Raw genomic sequence first — 24,565 nt, forward strand, 5'->3', positions numbered from 1 at the left:
TATAATTGCCCATCTTAAAACCAGACTCTGGGTAGCGTACAACCACTAAAACAAAATATACAATCATAAAAACAAAAAGACAATAAAACCAAAAACAGAAAAACCTGGTGCCCCAACCACGCTTCTCTGATGCAACCCATGACATTCTCATCCTGCTCTGACCTCACCCTATCCCAGTGTCTGGGGGAAGAGCAGATCTTAAGTGCTCTTTGTAAGGTTAAAAGGGTGGGGGCCTGTCAAATCTCAAGGGGAGTGGCATTCCACAGGGCAGGGGCTGCAATGGAAAAGGCATGCTTCTGAAGACCTACAAAGTGGCAATGTTTAAGGGAAGGGACCTGGAGCATGCCTACCCTATCCACTCTGGTGGGAAGGGCAGATACCCTCAGGGATAAGTGGTTCTGCAGATAACCTGGTAATATGCCCTATGTCATGTAGGGCTTTAAAGGTGATAACCAACGCCTTGAATTACACCTGGAAGAAAACTGGGAGCCAGTAAAGCTCACGCAACAGGAGTGTAATATGGGTGAACCTAGGGGTGCCCAACTCTGGGCACACTGCTGCATTCTGGACCAGCTGTAACTTCCAAGTAGTTTTCAAGGGCAGCCCCATGTAGACTGCACTGCAATAATTCAAATGGGAAGTGACTAAGGCATGAGTGACCATGAGCAAGGCCTCCCAGTCCAGGGAAGGATGCAATTAGCATACAAGGTGAATCTGTAAAAAGGACCCCCTAGCTATGGCTGCTCCTTGAGCAGTAGCCGTGAGTCTAGGAGGACCCGCAAATTGTGCACCAGCTCTGTCTGGGAGAGTGCCACCCTGTTCAGTCACAAATGGCATATTACCAGACCCTGGGGAACCAAAAACCCAAAGCCACTCCATCTTGCCAGGTTTGAGTTGAAGTTGGTTCTTCCCCATTCAGAGTCTCACAGCCTCAAGGCACTTGGTCAGCACTGCGACAGCCTCACCTGCCCAGCCAGGGGTGGGGATGTATAACTGGGTATCATCGGCATACTGATGATACCACACCATATGCCGGCAAATGACCTCACTCAGCAGTTTCATGAAAATGTTAGAGGAGAGGAGAGAGACCCGAGCCCTGAGGCACCCCTCAGGAACCTAGGGCTTCACCTCTCCCGCAGCACCAATACCAACTGAAACCAGCCATGGCGAAAGGAGAACTACTGCAAAACAGTGCCCCCCACTCCCAGTCCCCAAAGTCAGCTCAGAAAGATACCATGGTTGATGGTATCAAAAACTGCTGAAAGATCCAGGAGCGCCAGGACAGTTGCACCACCCTCTTTCTCAGCCCATAGGTCATCTGCAAGCACAACCAGTGCCATTTCAGTACTGTACCCCAGCCAGAACTCAGCCCCAAAAATGTCCAGATAATGTGCTTCATCCAGGGCCATCTATAGCTGAGCACCAACCACCCTCTCAACAACCTTCCCTAAAAAAGGAAGGTTGGAGACTGGATAAAAGTTGCCTAAAACTTTTAAGCCCAAAAAATTGGGCTTAAGCTGGAAACAGGCCTATATAATCATGACCCAAAGATATACACTAGCAATATTTTCCTTGTGTTTAAGAAAAGAACAATAACAATTATAGCAATAAATTATATTTTAAATGGTATTCTCCAGTAAATCATAGTAGTCACATCAAAGAACAGCTTGAGTCCAGCAGAACACTACTAGCCAAAACTGAGCTTTTTGTTAACTTTCTGAAAGTGGAAGGGGAGATAAAGATATTGCCTTTGTTGGAAGGCAATTCCACAGATGGACTATTTTTCTAGAATACAGAGAGAAAAGAGACCTATATGACCTTCCTCAGATTCTAGCATAGTAGCTTTTTCATTCCCCACCATCCAAAACCCCTGTTGGTTCTACCTCCCATGGCTTAGTTATATATGATTTATGTTTTAAACTCACACTTGAAACTTTGCCTAAGCAATAATCTAATTTTGCACTCTACTTTCAGTCTGCATTCTAGGCCTTTGAAGTGGTACTTATGAGTCAATGCAGAGTAGTCATATGAACAAAGAGTACTGTTTTATAAAGAGTCAGACCTAGATTGCTGTTGTGCACCATCTGATGCTCCAGGGCCAAATATGTCCCTCTTGAAGGCATGCCCCAAAGATTTCTAAAAGTTATTACTAATTTGTACTATTTAATGTGACAGAAGGGGAAAATGTAACTTTTGTCTTACCCTCCCCTGCTGCTGTTTGAATTGTGGTCTCTCACATGCCACTCAAAGTCCAAGTGTAGTCCTTCACCCAGAGAACCAGAGCGCATAGACTGGCAAAATCTTGTCAAGGTTTCAATTAGGAATATTTCCCAGAGATACAGAGGAATGAACCTAGACCTTTTACACACAAAACATATATGCTATGCCTAAGCTCTGGTTGTCAGTTCAACATCTACTGGATCTTCATGGCCTCATATCCTCATACTACCTATACCTAGATCTGCTGTTATTGCCTATCTTATAGTTTATGATTTATTGCCTATCTTACAGTTTATGATTTAAAATCACTGGAAGTTTGTTTTAGAGGTGTTAATAATTAGATAAATTATCTAGGAATGCTTACCTCAAATCCTTTTGTTTTTGCAGCACTCCAGAATTGCTCAAAGTGCCGTACCCTATCATTGATGGCATCAAGAATGATAAAGGGGAAAAAGCCATCATCCAAAGTCTTCTTGAAAGTTTTAAACAAGCTGGTACGATAGATCTCTTCCATATCAGCTTCATATTCATACTCCAAAATCTAGTCCAGAAAAAGGGAATGTTAGGCAAAGAATAAGCCCCTTTTTCTTGAAGAACTTAAATCTACCTATTGCTGTCCCATATACTAGAAATGAATAGCTGATATAGTTTGTGAAAATGAAATGAAAAGGAATGAGAGAATGCACATTATTAGCATTCAATTGTGAATGTGGATAACCCCATGCAGCAATTTTATACATATTCCAAAATATCAAAGATGGCCCTTAGGAAGCCTATGGCACAAATGCTGGGTAGGAGATCAATAACAATGAAATTAAGAATCCACACACCTAATGGGTGTGGAAGTAGTGGGACACAATTCCCCCTAATTTCCACTTCCGAAATATTATCTAGAAGGCTACTATGGCTCTTAGTACTGAAAGATGCTGACAGGTCAACGAAAATTAATAGGGTTCTCCTCTTACTCCTCCAGCATGTTTCCCAGTATTTCAGTCCATACTAGCAGTCAAACTTAAAAAGATCAGAACTATCTAAGAATGCCAGAAGATGGTACTATCATTTGCTCCAATACTTTGTCCAAGAAAATAAGAATCAATATTGCTGACACTTAGGAATGGGAGTTAGGATGGGAGTTGAAATTCAAAAATCTGGAGAGTATTGGATTATCTATCTCTGCTTTAATCAAGGTTCTTTTGGACATATTCTAACTTTTTTGTCCACTACAGAAATTGAGATACTGTCTCAAATGCATCACTGCACCAAATCCACCATGTTAATTAAATATAGTGATATTCTGCACAAGTTGAAATCTTCCACTGGCTTAGAATACAGTACAATAGTCCAGTCAATATATATCATACATAAGCCCACATCTTATCTGACCACATACCTGGCCACAACCAGTGCCTAATTATTTAATGACATAGTCTAGTCCAGGAGAACCACTGTGCTATTAACCTGATCAATTAAAGAGAATCCAAGGCAGCCATGGTATACTATCCTTATCTACGTTCCCTGGATGTAGATTTTGCTTATTTAACCTTGTCTAAGTCATCACTAATTCTAAACACAGGTTCAGAACCTTTCCAGTTTAACTGGTATTTCTGAACATTACAGAAGTTTCAACTAGATGATCCGTGTGTGCTCTTCCAACTCATCAATTCTATGATCCTCTAAACCTGTTATATTCAAGTAGACTTTCTGTATGATTTAAAACCAGAATTTTGCAGAATTTTAAAATGTATTGAAAGCGTGTAGCAAACTGCTTGCTGCATATTTTTGTCTTCAGATTCATGGAGGGTGGCAGAGCTAGGTGAGAGCAGAGAGTACATCCCATCTCTCTTGTCATCACATCCTCTTTCATGAATGAATAGGGCTTCACTCATGTGATGATCTAGAAATAATCTTGCTTACAATAAGTGCTATCTTGTATGAGTTTGTGTGAGGCAGAGAACTAATGGCTCATCATGAAGAGAAGACACCTATAAGCAATAATTGATAATCAAAGACATTTTTTAAATCCTGGAAGTAATCAGGGAACCATGAAGAACATCAACTGTATTGTCAGGAAAATTCTGCAAAGCCATCTAAAACCCATTTGGTTCCAAATGAACTAATTCCTCAACCCAGAAAATACAGATTAAATTGTACAGTAAGAGTCAACATCAACTTGATGGCACATAATCAAGGATTTGTTCAACTGAAAAAAAAGTTGTCAACTCTCCACTCCTAGATCATAATCTAAATTTTTCTAAAATAGAATGTAGACTAGGATAGTTTCTTGGCTATTTTGTCAACCAGAAAAATGACTATGTTAGTTTTCATGTCTGTAGGAAATCAGCTACAATAATTTAATCAATAATTGGAATATACATTAAGAATACCTTCTTTTTTATTTTTTTCTTTGTATCTGGGTCCCTCTCTTCTTTTTCTATTTCAGTGATAAAATAGTCATCCAGGCTGAGTACTCTGGGTGCAGCTCCTCCACATTCAACTTCTTTATCCTAAGAAGGAAAAATAAAGAAAAATCTTGAAACATATACCATCAAAGCCAAATTTTCATCCAATTCCTAAGAGAACATTCTATTTCCATATTTTCAGTTCAATCAACCTGGTTGTTATATATGATAGGACAGAAAAAGGTTACACAAGGTAATCTTAAATAACATGTATGGTGTAAAATCCAGAATTTTCATCAAAAAATAACTTCCCTTTGTCCTGTGGGTGGATAAAGAAATGAAACTGTGACTGGGATGAAGAAATGAAACAAGTGACTGGAACCAACATGCAATTCAATTCTACTCTACTCTTCAATACAGACTGAGGACAAAGAAAACAACCCAGTTATCCACTTACCCTGATGAGCTTAGCAACATGAGTCTTTCCACTGCCTGGCAATCCTCGCATGATTATGACAATCTAAAACAGAGACCACACAGATGAAAGAATGCACACCTCTTAAGCTGAATAATGAGGATTCAGTAGACCAAATAATTTTTCTGACTACAGACTGGCAAGCTATAGGTAGTCCTTGCTTAACAATGATAACTGGGACCAGCAACTTCGCTGCTAAGCAATGTGGTCATAAAGTGCAACATCACATGACTATGCCAACTTATGACAGCAGTTACAGTAGTTCCAGTTGCTGTCGTTAGGTGAATCCTGTGCAGTCACAGTGTCCTGTGGTCACGTGATCATCATTTGCAACCTCCTGCCGACTTCCACACTGACTTTGCTTGTCGGAAGCTGGCAGTAAAGGTTGTAAATGGTGATCACGTGATCATGGGATGCTGCAACTGTCAGAATTGTGAACGGGTTGCCAAGCACCCAAATCACAATCATGTGATCATGGGGGCACTGCGTTGGCCACAGCTATGAGGAATGGTTGTGAGTCCCCTTGTTCAGCGCTGCTGTAGCTTTAAATGGTCGCTGAATGAGCGGTCATTCAATGAGGACTACCTGTATTACAGTACTCAAATCCCTGCAAATTCTTCAATAAAGATTCACAAAATGAAATCACCATAGCAACATTATTGTAGCAATAGTGAAATAGATTTCAGATTTGGCATGATATAACTGCTCATCACTCATACCCTCTTCCCACCAGAGTCCAACTCCAGGATCAAAATAATCCTGCAGGAAACCGGTTATAACCTATGTAATTCTGGATACTAGGATAATGCCACTTTTCAATAATTATAGTTTAAGCAGAAAATGAGAAAATTAATTAGACAAGTAGTACATACTCAGAAGAAGAAAATATGTTAGAGTGAAAAAAAGAAAACATATTTGGAAATCAAGATACTGCTGGAATGACAAGACTATTGGCCTATGAAGGAGACATCATTCACAAGCTGCTCTTTCTTCATGCCAATCCTTTGTTCTAATTGTAGTCTTCCTTGACAACCAAATATATAAGATTCAATAATTTATTTTTTCACTGAAAACCATCTATAACAATATAATTGTGCAAACATAGACTGACTTAGCCATGCACCAAAGACTTTTGAAGGCATGAGTATCAGCTCTAGAAAGCATTGTTTCATAAATACAAGCAGAAATGCAAAATTCCTTACACATTTGTTACCTCAGATTAGAAATCCAGAGTCATAGTACTTACCCGCTCTGGTCTACTTTCCCGTCCAGGCTGCTTCAATATGTCATCCACATTTTTTGATTCTGGTTTCCTCTCTACACGTGGGGCAGGTGGTGGTTGTCGGGGTATTGTTGGAGCAGAAATGGGAATTCTATCCTCAGCATAATTTCTCCGATCACCTTTCAATGCAATTTACATGAGAAAGAAGAGGAAAAAAACAAGATATAAATATCTGGACAGAATAATAACTGCAGAAGTTCCATTTCTGTTTCCAATAACCTAGCATTTTTGTCCCAACTGAATAAACATTATTAATTTATTTTTTTAAATGTCTCTGCTACTGCAAATATAAGCAACCGGAAGATGGCATGATACCAAAAAACCAAGAAAGAAATAAAATCTTGTCTTTCATATCCAGAGGCTCTAGTATTAATATCTTTAACTAAATAATTTACTCCTTTTTTAGAAATAAGTTATATACTAACTTGATTTTAACAACAGAAGAAATTAACATAAAGTATCATGAAAAAATCTATTTAAAATGTCATTTTTGCAGCTTATGTTCATGCTCATTGTATGGTAACTACCTACAATTGGAAGAGTGATATATGAGCATATGAGTGGGTTTGACTGGAAAAGGGATAAATTCTGCTACGGGGCATTCACTACTGCTTCTTTAACATAATACACATCTCTGCATGCACAGGCTATCTGAGTCATTAATCTGATCATGAATGGTCTGTGTCAGTGGTTCCCAACTTATGGTCCAAAAAATACTGCAGGTTGTCTGTGATGCAGATATCAAAATGAAAATAAATACATAAATAATGGATGGGTTAGTGCAAGATTGCCAAATTTTGGATGTTTTTGGCCTACTCATGATAGCTGTCATTTTTAATGTTATAAAAAGTATTTTTATTAACTTTGGTAGTCCTACAACCACTACTGGGGCAGGGGATCCTCTGTGCCATGATGAATGCAGGCATTGCATTGATGACCACTGTCTTACGTAAGAATCCACAAAAGTTTTCAATGATTACTGAGTAGTTGGCATATAGCAGTGTTTCTCAACCTTGGCCACTTGAAGATGTGTGGATTTCAACTCCCAGAATTCCCTAGCCAGCCAAGGTTGAAAAACACTGCTATATGGCATAAGCCTGAACTGCTAGTCTATGTACTGTATATCGGTCTTTTCTCACAGACATCAATGCCTGGAGGTGTTCGTGTTTGTGCATAATTCTAAGCAAGCCACAGAAAGAGCTATACAAGTTTGTCTGCAGGTTCAATAGTAGGAAAACTCAAGCAGAAACACTGAGCAATGTGCGTGAACCTCATGCTTATTCACAGGTCAAGTCAGAATTCTATATACTACTGGCTTGCTATAATAGCTAAATGCATACATCTTTATGATACTGGTGCATATAATTTATAGAATTACTCTTACAATTACTCTTTGAATTAGAGAGTCAAATAATTTAACATACTTCATTTACTGAACTTCAGAAACAAGGTATCACACTTCCGCCTAGATACCCTGACCCCAATAATGGATACATCTATGCATTCACAGCTCCAGATTAGCAGTTAAATGTACATTAATTTTATGTCAATTCCTGCAAATGATGTAATTTAACAGACATTTGGGAATGGATATCCCTCCCCTACAACTGGTCTTTTAAACAGAGGTTCCACTTGTACTTGATAAGTAACATCAATCAAGTTTACGTTTTTATCCTCATTCTAACCCACTAATTTTCTATTCCAATTCTCAATGATTTTAGAATTATACCTCCAAACATGGAAGGCCCATGATCATAAGGAGGACGATCAGGCTTCCGCTCATACGACTGTCTTTCAAATCCTCCCCTTCTTGAGACTGAATGATCTTTGTCACGGTAAGACTGACTTCTTGAAGGAGATGGCCTGCCAAATGGAGAAAGCACTCAAGTGAATTTATTTATTTAAAAGATTTATACGGCCTTCTTATCTGCCTACAATTCTGGGTGGCTCACAAAAACAGCAATAAAACCCAAAAACCAACAATAAAGTCAATGTCCAAAATGAATGCTCAGCATATTACATAAATTATCTAAAATGTGGAAGAGACTCTCTGATTACCTCATTCCTTGTTACTGCTACTGGATGCAATTAATATATTTTAGTGTGACCATTCTAAATGGCATATCCATATAGTATATCCTGTAGTGATTTTTGGCATGATTATTGGGAAGAAGGCAAGAAACCTAGTTGATCTCTTACCATTTTGTCAACTTTACCCATTAGAGAAAATTTCTCAAAATCAAACCTCCCATACACGCAAAGATTCCTTTTACATAAAAAAAATCTCAACCTATTAGCCTGAATTAATTTGAAATTTGTTATGATTTATCCCAAAAGCAATTACGCTAGCAAATGTTACGGAATCCAGTCCAAAAATATGTAAATTATAGACATTTTTCTAATGATAAATGAAAATAAATAAATTAAGGGTGCCTAGCTCTGTGGTTACCATGCTGTCAAAAGGGTCACTTTTTCCTGAAAACGTCATCTGATTCTGTTGAAAAGTAAACATGCTACAATGGCTTATGTTTTCTGTGTTTTCGGTATTTTTCTGTGAAGCACAAATCTTGCTTTGGATCAGGTCTGATGTAAAGTGGGCAGCCTCTGACCTGGCCCAGAATGAATGACTATCTTTATTAGTGCAACTCAGTATCACAACATGTCCAATGACAGTACTGGCTTAACATGACTTTGGATTTTTCTTATGACAAATATGGTTACCTTTGCTTTTTAAAAATCAAAAACATTTCATTTTACAACATACCATGAAACTCTGAAACAGCACAGTATAAATATAGATATTAATAGTTAGCAAGGAAAAATGCAAGAGAAACAAATTAGCAAAAGATAGTAGCAATAGAGGGAAACAGAGTAAGATTCGATCAAAATGGAATCATGATATGTTTTGCCCCACAACACAGCATCAGTATCACAGGTGAAAGACAACACACACTGTTCTTCCCACTCCAATAAGATGCATTTGTGTTAGATGCAGGGCAAGAGAAAACCAAAGCTTGATTGATCTTAGAAACGATGGTGTGTTCACTTCCAGGGAAGAAATGGCAAACTGAAGATGGACTGCGGCATAATGAAGAGCCGGTAAGTGGACTGGCTCTTTGCAATTTCTCTCTGGACAAGGAGAGGACTTGGGATCACCCACAAAGCTCCAGACAGCTGCTCCTCATGAGGAGACACAATACAGCAGTCTCTGGTGGGTTTAGAGCTCTGGGAGATGAAGAAATGCCATCTTAGCCCAAACTGTGGTCGGTGCCCTTATGGACACAGGGTTCGCATACTTCATTTTCTAATCACTTTTGGAAATTGCTTGTTAACTGCTTTTCAGTTATTAGGAATCTACAGACCGACAAGTTTTATAGCACCGGGTGAGTTTCCTTAATCCTTAATGAAAGAAGTTTTAAATACAAGTTTAAAGACTTTAAAAAAATCTTTTTTTGGAATAAATAGCAAAAAGGTGATTGGAACATTGATTCTGGAAAGTTACAAATGGACTAAGGGTCCAGATGAATTTGAAATAAGATTTTGCAATTAATTATAAGAATTCCTCCCATGGGAAAATGATGTTGTTTTGAATTCTTAAAAAAAACATATGGTAGGATGGGGCTTGGAAGGTTGGACTCTACAGGGAACCAGAAGGAACTAAAGATTACAAGTAAAGAAGAAGAACATTTAAATTTGACTTACTAATACAGAATGGAGCAAAATACTTTAACACTGTACAAACATCAAACAAAAAAAAAATATTTGTGAACAACAGACCCAGAAGTTAATTTTAAGAGTGTCTGCCATTATAGTTAAACTGTGTTTAAAAGATGTTATTAAAGATGAACAAGTTTTACTGGACAAGACTGAGAGTGATTTGAAAATGGATTTAAAAATGACAGGCTGCAAGAATGGAAAGATTCCACAAGATACAGAAAAAGATGCTACACTGGATATACAAATGAAACCACCTGATGTCTTGACAATTAAAAGGCATATACAAATCACAAACTAAAAGAGTGATCTGCATAACTTTCCTATATTGGATTTATAAAAGAAACTTGTTAAAGTTTTGAAGAATTTTGTGAGAAGGGATAAAGAAAAAATGAAAAGAAAACAAGTTCTAGGACATTATTTGAAGGGATTAAAGATCAAGATTGTTAAAAGTAAAAGAAAGGAATATAAAGTTGGTTTATTTGATCAAGGTTAAAATAGATGTTGCTATCTTTGGTAACCCTTAATGGACTTTTGCTGATCAGGACTGAATGGACGAGGTTTTAAGGATTTGTTTATAGATAAGAGATGAGATTTGGGAAGAAGAGGTCATTTGTTGTATTTTAAGAGAAGGTGATAAGTTACTAAAATTGTTCATACTTGTGATGAAGGGGGAAGCCATTTCTTTATATATATATATTTTCTTTTTCTTTCCTATATTCTTATATTTTCTTTTTTTCTATTTTTCTTCCTATTTTTTTTCTTTTCTGCACTTTCTATTTTTTCTTTTTTTTAGTTTGTATTGGTTTTTATTTTTTTAATTGTAATGTTTAATAAAATTATTATTATTATTATATATAAAAAAAGAAACAATGGCGTGTTCCTCAATGAAGATACGTGAGCTGCTTCCTGGAACTCATTATGACAAGAGCTGGTGTTGCTATTATTAGCAAAGTGTTATGCCATCTATTTCACTTATCCTATATTAACACATTCCATTTTATATGACTTTTTAAAAATTAACTCAATTAAGAATAAAAGGAATTTTTCTCTGTCTGTCTAACATTGCAGAATAGGATTCTATTCTTGTTTATAACACGACTTTTGTTTATACAGAAAATCAACTATATAAAAAGTTTCAATAACGATTATGAAAGCACATTTTCTTATTTAAATATTTCTGCTTTATATACCTGTCTTCTCGTGGGTATCGTTCTTTGTCAAATCTTTCCCGATCATGATCTCCAGAAATCCGGTCCCTATATGGTTCCCGTTCCCTTCTGAAATCCCTGTGGTCTGGATTGGTATTATTTTGTCGTTCAAAATAATTCTCTCTCTCCTTGATGTATCGGTCTCGCTGGCCTAAGTGTTCTGGAAAAAAAAAGTCAGAATTATCTTAGATCTAGCCTACAGTAGTAAAGAAATTTTTGAGCTGAACCAGATTGCAAATAAAATGATCATATCAGGGACAAGACTATGTTGAACCCAATTTTTCCCTTCATACACTAATGTTATACGCAAAGAAAGAATCTCATTCTGCACATTATATAAAATAATTCTAAATATTTAAAATAATCCAAAGCATTTAAGTTATCACATCACAAAAAGAAGAGAAAAATGCAGCTCAGCTTAAGAAGAAAGCTATCAAATTCCAAACAAATGTCTTTTTTCTCAAAGAGATATTTCTGTGACAACAAAGATAAATCCACCTTTTGAAAAGGGTTGCCTTTCATGAGGAGGTTCTGGACGCAGAGTTATTCGCTCCCCGTATGGAATTTGTTGTCCACTTTTACTGGTAGTTATATCTGTTAAATACAAATTAATAAAATTAAAGACCCCGACAGCCTCCAGATACTGGTTCTAAACTTCCATCGCATTCTTAATTTGGCCTGGATGAACTGTGTATCATCAACATATTGATGATATCTCACTCCAAATTGGTGGTTTTTCCCAGTGGCTTCATGTAGATATTAAACAAGATTCTGGGATTCAGTGTTGTGGCATAAATGGAATCTCCTTTGCTCTGCAAACACCAACTGCTTGCTCACAAAGGAGCAGATCCACCACAATATGGTTCCTCTGACCTCCAGCCCTCACAGACAGTCCAGAAGGATACAGTGGTCAGTAGTAACAAATGCTGCTGAGAGATTTAGTAGAAGGGTGGGCGTACTCCCTCCTTCCAAATCCCAGTGCAGGTCATTCGTGAAGAAGACCAATGTGATTTTAGTCCCTAGTTAGGCCTGAGCTCTAACTGCCAGAGGTCTAAATGATCCACTTCCTCCAGACCATTTGTAGCTGCTGTCCCACCACCTTTTCTACAACCTTTCCCAAAAATACTAAGAGATCCAGAACAGGCCTCTTCAGGAAGCTCCTTAATGTTTTATTAAGTAGCAATCAAAACATTAATAGCATTCACCTTGACCATGGCTGTGTCCATGTCCGTAGTCAACAGTCTGATGAAAAATTGGTGGCTTGGAATGAAGTGCCATACCAGGCACAAGAGATGCTGAGACTGTTGGTGAAGCCAATGAGGAATCAGATGTAGATAAGTCATATTCTGATTTCAACCCTTTATCTTCACTACTGTCCCAAAGTCCCTGGAAAGAGTCCTCATCCCAACGTTCCTGATTCATCCCAGATGATGACTTTACCATGGGAACTGAAACCTGAGTTGTTGCTGCAGTTGAAATGGGAATTGAAATATTTGATTGTAATGGTGGAGCAGATGGTTTCCCTGTTGGGATAGGAACCTTTGTAGCTGGAACAGGGGGTCTTATCACTGGAGAAGATGATTTTATAGGAGGTGGCTTAGTGGTTGGAGTAGGTTTCCGAAACAAGACTGGTGGCTTTATGATTACAGCTGGAGTAGGCTTAATAGGTTGTTCCTCTACTGGTATTTTACCTTGCATTTCAGAAGAGGCCTAAATAATAGGAAATTTGAAAAGAAAACACTTGTAAAATAACTATCATATCAACAATGTTTTCAGCCATGATTTTCTTTGCATGCCATAACAAAGTGAACCATTGGATTCCATGCTTCTCCCTTTTCTCTCCAATGTGGCCAGCTTTGAAGCTTTCACTTTTAGTTTAATCATGGACCGTTAGGATTTCTCGACCAAAACTGAGAGGAAACATTGATTACTTTAAAACAACTTGATCTGAAACAGTATTTTCTGAAGCTGACTTTTTTAGTTAATCATAGGCCCAAATCCATATATTCAACAAGCAACCAAAGTGCAATTTGGTCGAATTTCTAAACCTGGATTGCAGGAAGAGGAGAGAAGGTAGTGCATGAGTCCAGCATTCATTGTGACTGTTCCTATTTATGCAATCTTGCTAGGCTAAATGATGCCCTCTATGCATGTTAAACTAATTTCCTTCATTCACAGCCAGCATAACTAATTTTGGAGAAGGCTGCATGAAGCTATTGTTAAGCATGACACGATATATATATGGAACCACTGTTATACAACTATATGCCTTGATTCTTTTCTAAAATATGTACTTTTTGTAGACTTTCAGTATTAAAAATGGGTACAAAACAAATATAAATTAAGACATATGTTGAAAATGCTATTGTTTATAAACATCTAAGCTATCAAATTTAAAGGGGCTGGACTAGATGTTGGTAGACTATGATACAAAACCAGGTGGGTAACTTTGGGCCAGTCACTCTCTCTTAGACCTAGGAAGAAGGCGGCAAACCACTTCCAAAAATACTGCCAAGAAAATTGCACGGACTTGTTCATTTAGTTACCAACAGTCAAGACTGACTTGAAGGTGCAAAAACAAAACAAAATCAAATATGCCTCTCTCTTGTGGAACAGCATACCTCTGAGATTCAGATGGCCCTGTGTTGGCCTTCTGTAAGGCCTTGAACTTCTGGGTTTTCCCCTGAGCACTGACCCACAGCATTGAATCAACCCATCCTGAAATGGCTTGGGAAATGTTAATATGATTGTGGGTTAGCTTTGGTTGTGTTGTATTGTGTTGTTTGTGGCTTTTATATTTATTGGTTGTTTTGTGTTTTTAATACTATGTCAACCACCCAGAGTTGCAATCTGCAAGTTGGGTGGCCATATACATACATATATATATATATATATACACAAATAAAACCTTTTTATTAGCAACATTAATCTCAGTGGTCCAAAGTTATCTTCCTACGTCTCAGCCCTATGGTTAAGTTTTTGCAAGCAGCTCCAGGTAAAGCAGCCATGTGGTAAAAAACAAAACCAACTGTTTGCTTTTGCCTATCAGCTGTATAACTACAAAGGATATTATAATCATGAGTAACTGTTGTCTTGCTTATACAAACTAGTGCTATGAACTGCTGGATAAATCATTACTTCTTCCTTGGAGCTTCCCCAAATAAAGACATTTACAATATAAAAATAAAAGTACAATTCTCTGGAGCAGCTATCAGTTAAACAACACATACAACACATGCTGCCTCAAACAGAATATATCAGTCACAAACACTAAGTGCCATAACTACTATTCTATGTCCCAAGAATTATCTTTTAGGGTCATTCAGATTATATCATTTTAGATTTAATTTAAAAAACCCAGGAACAATAGCAAGTTTCAAGTGTAATGTCATAACCCCAAAATCTATTTTCATCCAACCCAGGGGCAGCACAGACCTTCCTGAATTGGTGTTCAGAAGCCATGCTGAACTTGATTTGAGCAACAATTAAATTCAAGAGAAACTGAGGTACTGGAATTTTGGATGTTTATGTTGATAGAAAGATGGAGTCACCTGGTCTTGGACCCTTAAGCCAAAATAATAGAGGTGTTTGCCCTATGGCCAGCTGCGCCTCACATATCAGTAATAATCATCCATGCTTTGATGAATTCAAAGATCAGTTCTTTCAATATGCATTTAAATTTAAGCTTATGAAGATGAAAAATAGGTTCTAAAATTATAAAACTGTTTTTTAGTAATTAAGTTGAATTGAACTGACTCCTGGTGACTTCATGGACAATTCCATGCAGATTTTTTGGCAACAGTATGGAATTGGTTTGCTACTCCCTTTTCTGAGATGTTTTTGATTTCTCAGTCTAACCTAAGTTATGGTATCCTCCAATAATAGGCCTGACCCTACTTAGTTTCCAAGTCCAGACAAAGTCAACCTGTTTCTGCTACCTGCTTTTTGCTACTTTCTTTTTGGAGAAATACCATGCCAAAACTCTCTATTATTATCTTTTAGAAAGCAGATAACATCATTTTGAACCTCACAAGAACAAAACATGAAATAATTTCTGTGTCTGGTACTTTATAATATAGGCTTATGCCATTTTCATTATATATTTTGTTGGCCATGGTTTATCCTACTTTGGGCTTCTTTTTCAAATGAAAAGGAAATATATTTTATACTTATAAAGTATACTGAACTATTAGAGAGAAACTAAAGAGGAACGAAATGTTACATGGCATTTCTTGCTTTGCAGTTAAATATTACTGTTGTAGCACTAATGAATTCTGACTCTGATATATCAAAACATGGGAACATGGTGAGTTCCACCTGCCTTCTCTTTCTCTCATCTTCAAAATCCATTCCTGATGGATAGGTGTTCCAGTAGAACAACTTATAACAGCATTAAGGCAGTGACAATAAAAAAACTGGCAAGAATCAAAGATTAAAGCATCTTGTTTTTACACAAATGCCATGTTGGATTTTTTTTTTTTGAAAGCTGAAATTCAATTTTAAGACAAAATTCCACCAGAAAATGAAACAGACCCTTGTTTATAAATCAAGGTATAAAATTCTCCTCTAATATATGTATCTCAGAATTAAAAACTTATAATCAACTAGGAAAATCATAAGAAATTGTTTCAGCCAAATATATAGGGTTATGTATAACAGATTCAGATTTTGTGCTTTATTTGTTGTTATACACACTCCTTGTTTAGTGACTACCTTGGTTAGTGACCATTTGCAAATTCAATGGTATAATAAAAAACTTATTTTCTGACAAATCCGTACATTTATGACCAAATTGTGTGCGCCTGACAACGCATGCCAGAGTAAGAGTAACACTGGTGTACTGTATGCGAGAACTTTATCTGAATGAGATGGCAGCAACCAGTGATCTTCACAGCATGTCTCTCTCTCTGTCAAATGTTCACTTAGCAACCATTTCACTTAGCAACCTGGTTGCTAAATGGAAGTCAGTCGCTAAATGAGGGTGTACATGCTCATATTTTTCTACATTTTATGATAATGATTTAGGACAACTTTGCAAATTATCTTGAGGATTTTTTTTTATAGGAAAACCAGACTGTATTTTTTAAAACATATAGACTGTGTGAAAGTCATCCTTGAACAGCATTTACACAGCAATATTTTAATTTACCTGAAAGTTATCCTTCCTAGCAGATGTACTTTGTGACCTAGGCATTTCTTGTGGTGGGATTTCAGACATTTGAGTCTCAGGAACAAATTCATTCATCTTCTGCATATGTTCTTTTTGTTCCCTATAATCAAAAAGTATATTGTTTGTCTTAAATGGTCTTTTTAAGGATATAAACTACACATTTTTCAGTTGTGGTATGAATACTGTGGAATGCTGCCTCCAGGGAGACCTCCCAGCTTCAGATTTATGGGCCTATCAGGTGGTAAGCTAAAAAGAGGAGATGCTAGAAACTTGGAATCTTTAAATATGACTCAGTTGCCCCATCAACTCTGAAAGTATATCATACCATCTGTCCAAGAATGTGATAGTATGAGGTATTGATATGCTTATATACTTACAAGTATACTTATATATTTAAGCAGGAGTAGACTTCTAACAGGCTTTTTTATTTACTGTACAAAGCTTTTGAGATCCATCTGAATCCTGGATCTAAAGATATAGAGATAAATCCACAGGTGTGAGAGAAAACTGTCTCTTGGAAGAACTAGTAATTGTTAGCCTTCCTTTGAGCTATCCCAGCTTACTTTTCAAATGTTTTCATGGAATTTGGTGATGGAGCTATGTTCTTAAAGAAAACCTATATGAATGGATTCCATACATATTCCGTGTTAATTAAAATAATCATTTCTGTTTCACAGATCTTTTTTTCTTTATGCCCTTCCCTCGCCCAATTCTATATGAGATTACAAGGCAGGATTCTTTCTTCATCATGACAATTCAAAAATTATCACTACCAGCTATATTATTTGAACTCTTCTATCATGTGCTTCCTGTGCTTATATTTTTTTTTACTGGAAGATCTGAATTAAAACAGCGATTAATTCCTTTAACTTAAGATTCACAAGATACACTATTTAAAAGTTATTTCAATGAACCTTGACTCAAAAGGAAACTAAACTTGCATAAAGTGCCCTTTCATTTAACGTGACTAAAAGATTTATAGCTGATACCTGACTATATTTTTAAAGTACTTTGTAAGGGCAATTTATTTAAAGAGAAAGTTGAGGAAAATATAATTATCCTAAAATAAAGAGACAAGAAAAAAAAATCAACTCACCGTAGCATTTTTAGCTCTTGGGCAGCCTTCAAGATTATTTCATGTTGCCTTTGACTAAGGACCATTACTCCTCCTAATGACTGCTCAGAAGCTAAATTTGGCTCTTCTTCCAATAATTCAGATGAGCGTGATAGCAGGGGTGGTGGATCCAGATGATCTTCTAAAGGTGCAAATCTATCCATTTCATCAGGATACCACCTCTCTGAAAATCTCTCTCTCTCCCAATCCCCTCTGTCAAGTGGGAAATCAGACTGTTCTCTCCATGTATCACGTCGCTCTGGATATTCGCGAATTCTAATCTCCCCTCTGTCTCTAGAATCTCTGTCATAGAAATCTCTGTCTCTCTCTTCTAGCCATCTATCCTCACGATATCTATCTAATGGAGGGAGTGGTGGCAGAGGTGGCAAAGGAGGTAGAGGCGGTATGTCCATATCACAACTCAATGTATCTCTGTCCCCCAATGGTCTGATATAATCCCTGTCCCAGTCTCTTTCCAATTCACGATCATACGCATCCAAGGGTCTTCTGATCCTGTCAAGATCTCTGTCTCCCTCTCTGTCTCTACCGAGTGGCCTTTCCCATTCATCCCAAAATGGCTCTCGATCCAACAAAGGAGGTAAAGGAGGAAGAGGGGGAAGAGGTGAAAGAGGGGGCAATGGATGACGTTGTGGTAACACCTCCTCTCTCTCATATGGATCAAGGGAATCATCATGATACCTCTGGTCTCGATCGTGCCAATATCTATCTCTTTCCCAATCATCCAATCGTCTGCGTTCTAAAGGAGGAATATCTCTGTATTCAAATGAATGACCCTCTTCTATGCTTTCCTCTTCATAACTCCATGGAGGCCTTGGTGGTTCTTCACGAAATGGTAAATTTTCAATAGCACCTCCAAGTCCTGTATCACGTCTGTGTAGATCCCGCTCCCGGCTGCTAGGCCTCCTAATGGGTTCTCTTTCCCGACTATTACCTTGTCTATCTGGGCCCCTCTCTCGACTAGTAGGTTGTCGACCTGGGCCTCTTTCCCTGCTTCCAATTTGCCAATCCAGTCCTCTCTCTTGACTGCTGGGAGGCCTGACTGTACCTCTTTCCCGGCTGTTTGCTCGGACTCTCTCCCTGCTTCCCATCCGAGGAGTTGGTAACCCTCTTTCCTGGCTGTTTGATCGCCTGCCCATTGGCCTTTCCTGGTTGCCTGACTGTCCACCCATCCCAGGTTCCCAGCTGCCTAACTGACCTTCTGGAAGTTTGTCATGGGTTCCTGGCCCACTGCTTATATCTCTACCAGCAATATCCCTTGACTGACCTCTCCCTCTATTTGCTATTCCTCTTCCTCTCATATCTTCTAATCGGCCCCGTCCTCTACCTCTAGTATCTTCCATTCTACACTGTCCCCTGCCTCTGCCAGCTGGCCCTATTCCCTGATTATCTCCTGGCTTCATTTGTCCTTTCTCCCTGCTTTCTAGTTTAGATGATTCCTTATTCTGATTATTGTCTGGAGAAACCAGTTTATTTTCTGTAGAGTTCATATCTTTATTTCCTATGATTGGTGACGGTAGTAATGTTTTCTTCCCTCCTGGTTTTGGAGGAAGAGTGGAAACTGGTATCTGATGCAGACTTGTGGAAGTGCAAGAAGTTTTGGATGCCTCTGCATGTAATCCAGAATCCATGGCACTTGGTTTCTTTATTTCTGCCATTACTTCTATGGCCTCCTTTCTGGATGTATTTTGATGTACTTTAGGCAAGCTCTTATCTGGCTGAACTGGGTCAGGCATAAATTTAGATTTATTGACAATATCAGTAAACAGTTCTTTATTTTCTCCTTGATGGTTCTGTTGTCCCAAAGGAGGCCTAGGTCCCCGCCACCATGGTCCACTTGCTTGGTTAGGCTGCATGTGTGATGCTCCTGAAGGAGTGTAAAATGCTGCTGCTGGCCCTCGAGGGATAGTCCCCTGTTTTCCTGAAGATCCATCTATATGCTGATTCTGAAGTCTTGGCCTTGGACCTTCTAAGCGTTGGCCCTGAAAATGAGGACCTCTCTGCCTTGGAGGTTCAAAGCCTCTTCCTCGTGGTCCATCAAACCTGTGGGTTTAGACAGAATGTTTTATTCAATTAACAGATTTGGTGAGACTTTCCTATAAAACAATTCCATAAGTCTCCTGGTCAGTGAAATAAATATAAAATTTAAATCACATGTATAAAACAGTGCACACTTGCTGTATTGAGAGGGACAACAGCTGGGAGAAGTGGATGGTGGGGGAAAGTTAGCTCTGTTATTAATTACTCAGTTCTCCACTATTCTGTTATTCAGTGCAGAAATAGTTTGCTCTATCTTGAGATTCTTCCCACTGGGAATTTTGGTTGACTTATCACTTAATCACAAGAACAGACTAACATTTCAGTGCAGTTTATTGTTTACTGATTAGTCAAACAACCATATCAAATAAAATAGGGTAAAATACAGCAATGAAGTAATCAGATAAGATCATCCCCTTGGCAGTTGACCTCAGTCTGATAGAGGTAGGAAGCTCTGTTGGATGGCTTTAGCTATAAACCTGGCAGTCTTTCTTACTGCCCATGTGTTTGTACGATAAGATAGCTTATTGATAGCAGCCCAATGGGCTGTCCTGTCAATTAGTGACTTTAAATGTTGTGCTCTGGCTGAAGCAATATAGTTGGTAGTCAAAGGGGATATGAGTGATGTCCTCTATTTGTGGTGAGCCACATATACATATCCTCTCTGAATAAGGTGCTTGATGAAATTGCCTGTGTTTTACTACAGAATCCAGGAACTCAAATCTTGCTCTGGTTAAGGCTGTTCTTTGGCCCTGTCAGCCCTATAGTTGGATATTTTTCTAGTTGAAAAGCTTTTTTGTTCTGGGCCAGTCATTTTAAGGATTTGATATTAGCAAGTGTCTCCATGTCAACTTGAGCACTAAAGTATCATACAGGGAAATAGGTATATTTTATTATGTTTCCAGATCATGGTTTTTAAATATTCTTCATTGGGAATTCCAAATTGATTTTTTTTATCAAACATCTTTCATGTTTGTCATAACATTAACCTAGTAGTATATTATAAATCATATCTATGTATTATATGATTTACAATATACTATACGGCACTTGGTACTGGAGATAAGATAAAAATGTATTAAAAATGTAATCTGTGGCACACGGATGGAATATCCATCACGCCAGGGATCTTGCATTTGAATAAACATTTCTTGCATTTGAAAAAAAATTGCTTTATGCATTATTTATTCTGTCTGTGCTCTTTCTTTTGGTGCAGAATTCAACTTCAAGTCAGATAAAATGGCAAAATACCTAAAGGCATCAAATTTAAATACAAACACAATTTGTACAAATCCCTTTAATGTAATGAAACAAAAGAGTACTCGAAATGACTAACTCCACAGAGGGTATTTCTGATTATCAAATGATTCTGCTATTCATCTAAATAAGAGGGGATCTATAACAAATATTGCTTGAGTTGTTTCTGAGGTAGACTTTATATTTGGCCTGCCAGGTACTCCAGCTGCAGGAGGCTTTGTAGCATCTGATATAATACATCAGCTTCAGCTCTACAATTACTGCTGTGAATATATGTACTCTTCCTTCCATCTTCCCTGCCTTCTATAAGTGTAAGCATGAGTTGTCTGGCTGTACAATTTCTTTTGCTCTTCTACATTATTTGAGATTCTTCTGGATTGTTTATGAATCCATTTTGGCTGCAAAGTTGTTGACAAACCAGAGTTGTTGAGCTTACTCCTGACCTCATGGCCCTGTTTCAAGCAACATCCTTCATCATGAAAAGTAAACAGAGTATTTGGAAGAATAATTTCCTAAATTATTCAGGAAAGTCTGAGGTGTATATATGTAAAGCATAATGTACCTTCCCACATTGGCAAGGTGGAAAGATGGCAATGACCATCAGATAAGCATATTCTTATCTCTATAAGCACACTGCATCTCTAAAGACCAACTGTATAGTATAAGAAACCTAGGTTTAAGAATATTTCTACAACATTACATAATATAGGATTTTCCAAGTAAAAATGAAACAAAAAGAAAACCTACCTTGGGCCCCTTGGGCCTTCATAGTATGGTCCCCTGGGGGAATCAGGAAACCCAGCTGGCCTCAGTGGTCTGTTCTGATAGGTAGTGGTGGCAGTGGTAGTAGTATTGGACACAGATGATGCTATTGTAGAATTTGATTTCACTTTAACAGAAGCATGGTCAGATGAGGCAGACCCAAATGCCACTGCCTGTTTGCCCAGAGGAGCATAAGAACTACCTTGGTCTGAAGAGCTAGCAGATGCTGTCACATTTGAATGATAAGACAAAGTGGCTGATGTATCAGTATAAGAAAAAGAAACAGGGGAAGGGGTAGGAAGAAGGGCTGGTCTGGTGGTTTCAGTGGCCTGGGTAGCTGCATTTGAATCACCAACCTTAAATGAAAAAGCAGAAGCAGAAGTAGGAGTAGGAAGCAAAGCTGGCCTAGATGTTTCAGTTCCCTGTGGGATGACAGATGAATCACTATTTTTAAAAGGAAAGGAAGTGTGGGTAGGTGTAGGAAGCAGAGCTGGTCTAGCTGTCTCCATGGTCTGGGAGGTAGCAGGAGATTCAGTTGCTTTGTATGAAAAGGTAGTAGTAGTAGGGGTAGGAAGAAGAGCTGGCCTAGCTGTTTCTGTATTTTGGGAAGTAGGAAGTGACTCTGTAACTTTAAACGTAAAAGAGCTAGGAGTAGGAAACAAAGTTGGCCTGGTTGTCTCCAAGCTCTGAGAAGTAGTAGAAGAATCATCTGTTTTGTATGTGAAAGAACCAGATGAAGGGGTAGGAAGAAGAGCTGGCCTGATCACCTCTGTCACCTGAGAAGTGGAAAGTGATTCACTAACTTTAAAAGAAAAAGAATTAGAACTAGGAAATAGAGTTGGCCTTGTTTCAGTGGTCTGGGTGCTCTTAGGTCCAGATTCTTTTGAAACAGTCATGTCAGATGGCAATGGGCCAGCAGAAAATCCAGTAGTTGATGAAGGAAGCGTAGCTGCAGGTAAAACAGGCACACCACCTTGCACTGTTTGAGAATATGGAGAAAATGGAAATGTTGTATTCCCAGGACACTGAGTATTCATGTTTTGAAGAGACTTCACCTTCTCCTGAAGGTGATTATGAGTGGCTTTCATTTGTCCCTGCCACATTTTCCACTGTTTCTCACACTCATGAAGCTGGTCTTTGTGAGGATAGGCCTGAAGTTGATCCTGCCACTGCTGAAATTCACGTTCCCACTCTTTGTAAAGTGGCTGGAACTGCTTATTCTGAGTCTCATAATGCTGTAGCTGCATCTCCACTGTTGCTGTCTGCCAGAAAAAGAAAGTAATAATGAAGATATTGTAAGTTTGGGTTTTTTAAAGTCATGATCTGTACTCACACTTATCCAAATGTATCAGGGTAGCAAACATATCAAGCTTAAACGAAATTCCATACTTTCCACAATTTCACTTATTTTTTTCACCCACAATTTATTACTATTTTCTAGTAAAAAAGTGTTTTTAGTTTAGTTTTCATTAGGAAGTGGTTTTAGTATCAACAGTGTTACTTCTAAGATTGATATATAATTTCTAGAAAAAGAACAAGAACATAACATTTCACTACTAGGCAAATATGTTGCCAGCATTCTCTAACATAAAGAAGTCCTAAGATTCAACTCCCATAAATTCCAGGCTGAAATAACCATATTGATGCGGGGGAGGAGGAGGAGGAGCAGCAGCAGCAGCAGCAGCAGCAGGAGCAGGAGCAGGAGCAGGAGCAGGAGCAGGAGCAGGAGCAGGAGCAGGAGCAGGAGCAGGAGAAGATTAGAAGACTTGGCCTGGGGTGGGGAGGGAAGACATCAGGTGTGGGGATGACTAGCCCCTTAGAGGCCTGTCGTCTGCAGCTCTGGAAACCATCAGCCTCTTGGATTTTTTCTTTTCTTTTAGTAACGTTTTGTACAGTTTTTATGTTTTATGTGATTGTATATATATTTATTGTTTTAATGGGTTATGTGAACCGCCCAGAGTCCCCCATCAGGGGAGGTGGGCGGAGAACAAACAAACAAACAAACAAACAAACAAACAAACGGAACTGAGCTCCAAGACATCTGAGGGGTGACAGACTGTATCTACCCAAACACAGGAAAAAACTATGAAGAATAATTAAACATAAATAACTATTAAGCTGTATTTCATAATTAAAACATAGTAACCATTTCACTGGAGAATCAGTTTGTTGTGGTGGTTAAGGCATCTAGAAACTGAGAGACTATGAATTCTAGTCCTGCCTTAGGCACGAAGCCAGTTGGGTGATCTTGGGCCAGTCATTCTCTCTCAGCCCTAGGAAGCAGACAATGGCACTTTTGAAATCTTGCCAAGAAAACTGCAGGGATTAGTCCAGGCAGTTGCCAGAAGTCAACACTGACCCCCCGCAAAAATAAAAAAAAATTCAATTTCACTCACGCAGAATGAAGTAAAAATTGTATCTTTTTTAACAATTTACTGACAAATGTGTAAAAGCAGAATATTTAAACAACTCACTGGCAAATGTGATGGCTGCTGCACAATCTGTTGATAGCGATGCAGAATTTGTTGCAACTGTGAATGCTTTTGCATTATTCTTTGATACTGGAAACCCACTCTTTGTTGTGGATGCTGCTGCCATTGTGTTGCTGCTGCCTGTAGCTGCTGTAATCTCAAGCTTTCTTCAGGATCTTCTGGAGGTTCAATGTTTAGCTAGGGTACAAGGAATTAGTCATAATTTATTTCAATCAGTGATTAGAATTCCAACTAAAAGGATAAAATAAGGAATAAAAACATTTTAAAAAATAGCAAAAAGGCTAACATTACTTCTTAGGTGTCATCCACAAATGTATCATTTTGCTGTTGCTTAACCTAGGTAGGTCATTTCCAGTAATACGTAATGCATCATGGTGGCAACAGAAATGATGGGGAATGACGCAAAGAAGATGT

At 38.2% G+C, this 24,565-nt stretch overlaps 1 protein-coding gene across 2 annotated transcripts in view; it reads right to left on the reverse strand.

Moving 5' to 3' along the window:
* Positions 1-24,565, reverse strand: part of YLPM1 (YLP motif containing 1) — a 55,088-nt gene that overhangs the window by 20,299 nt on the left and 10,224 nt on the right. For both annotated transcript variants that reach the window (XM_007425434.4, XM_007425435.4), the window contains exons 3-14: positions 24,134-24,328; positions 21,645-22,921; positions 17,568-19,646; positions 16,451-16,571; positions 12,507-13,011; positions 11,800-11,895; positions 11,284-11,461; positions 8,106-8,239; positions 6,341-6,495; positions 5,077-5,139; positions 4,605-4,724; positions 2,585-2,761 (exon numbers count right to left, since the gene is read on the reverse strand). In XM_007425434.4, the coding sequence (XP_007425496.2) occupies positions 2,585-2,761; positions 4,605-4,724; positions 5,077-5,139; positions 6,341-6,495; positions 8,106-8,239; positions 11,284-11,461; positions 11,800-11,895; positions 12,507-13,011; positions 16,451-16,571; positions 17,568-19,646; positions 21,645-22,921; positions 24,134-24,328 (5,100 nt within the window). The remainder of the gene's footprint in view (positions 1-2,584; positions 2,762-4,604; positions 4,725-5,076; positions 5,140-6,340; positions 6,496-8,105; positions 8,240-11,283; positions 11,462-11,799; positions 11,896-12,506; positions 13,012-16,450; positions 16,572-17,567; positions 19,647-21,644; positions 22,922-24,133; positions 24,329-24,565) is intronic.

This window comes from Python bivittatus, unplaced genomic scaffold, assembly GCF_059951505.1.
Source record: "Python bivittatus isolate LINGU-HERP-01145 unplaced genomic scaffold, Pbiv_v1 ctg000480_np1212, whole genome shotgun sequence".
In the NCBI taxonomy this organism is placed as follows: domain Eukaryota; kingdom Metazoa; phylum Chordata; class Lepidosauria; order Squamata; family Pythonidae; genus Python; species Python bivittatus.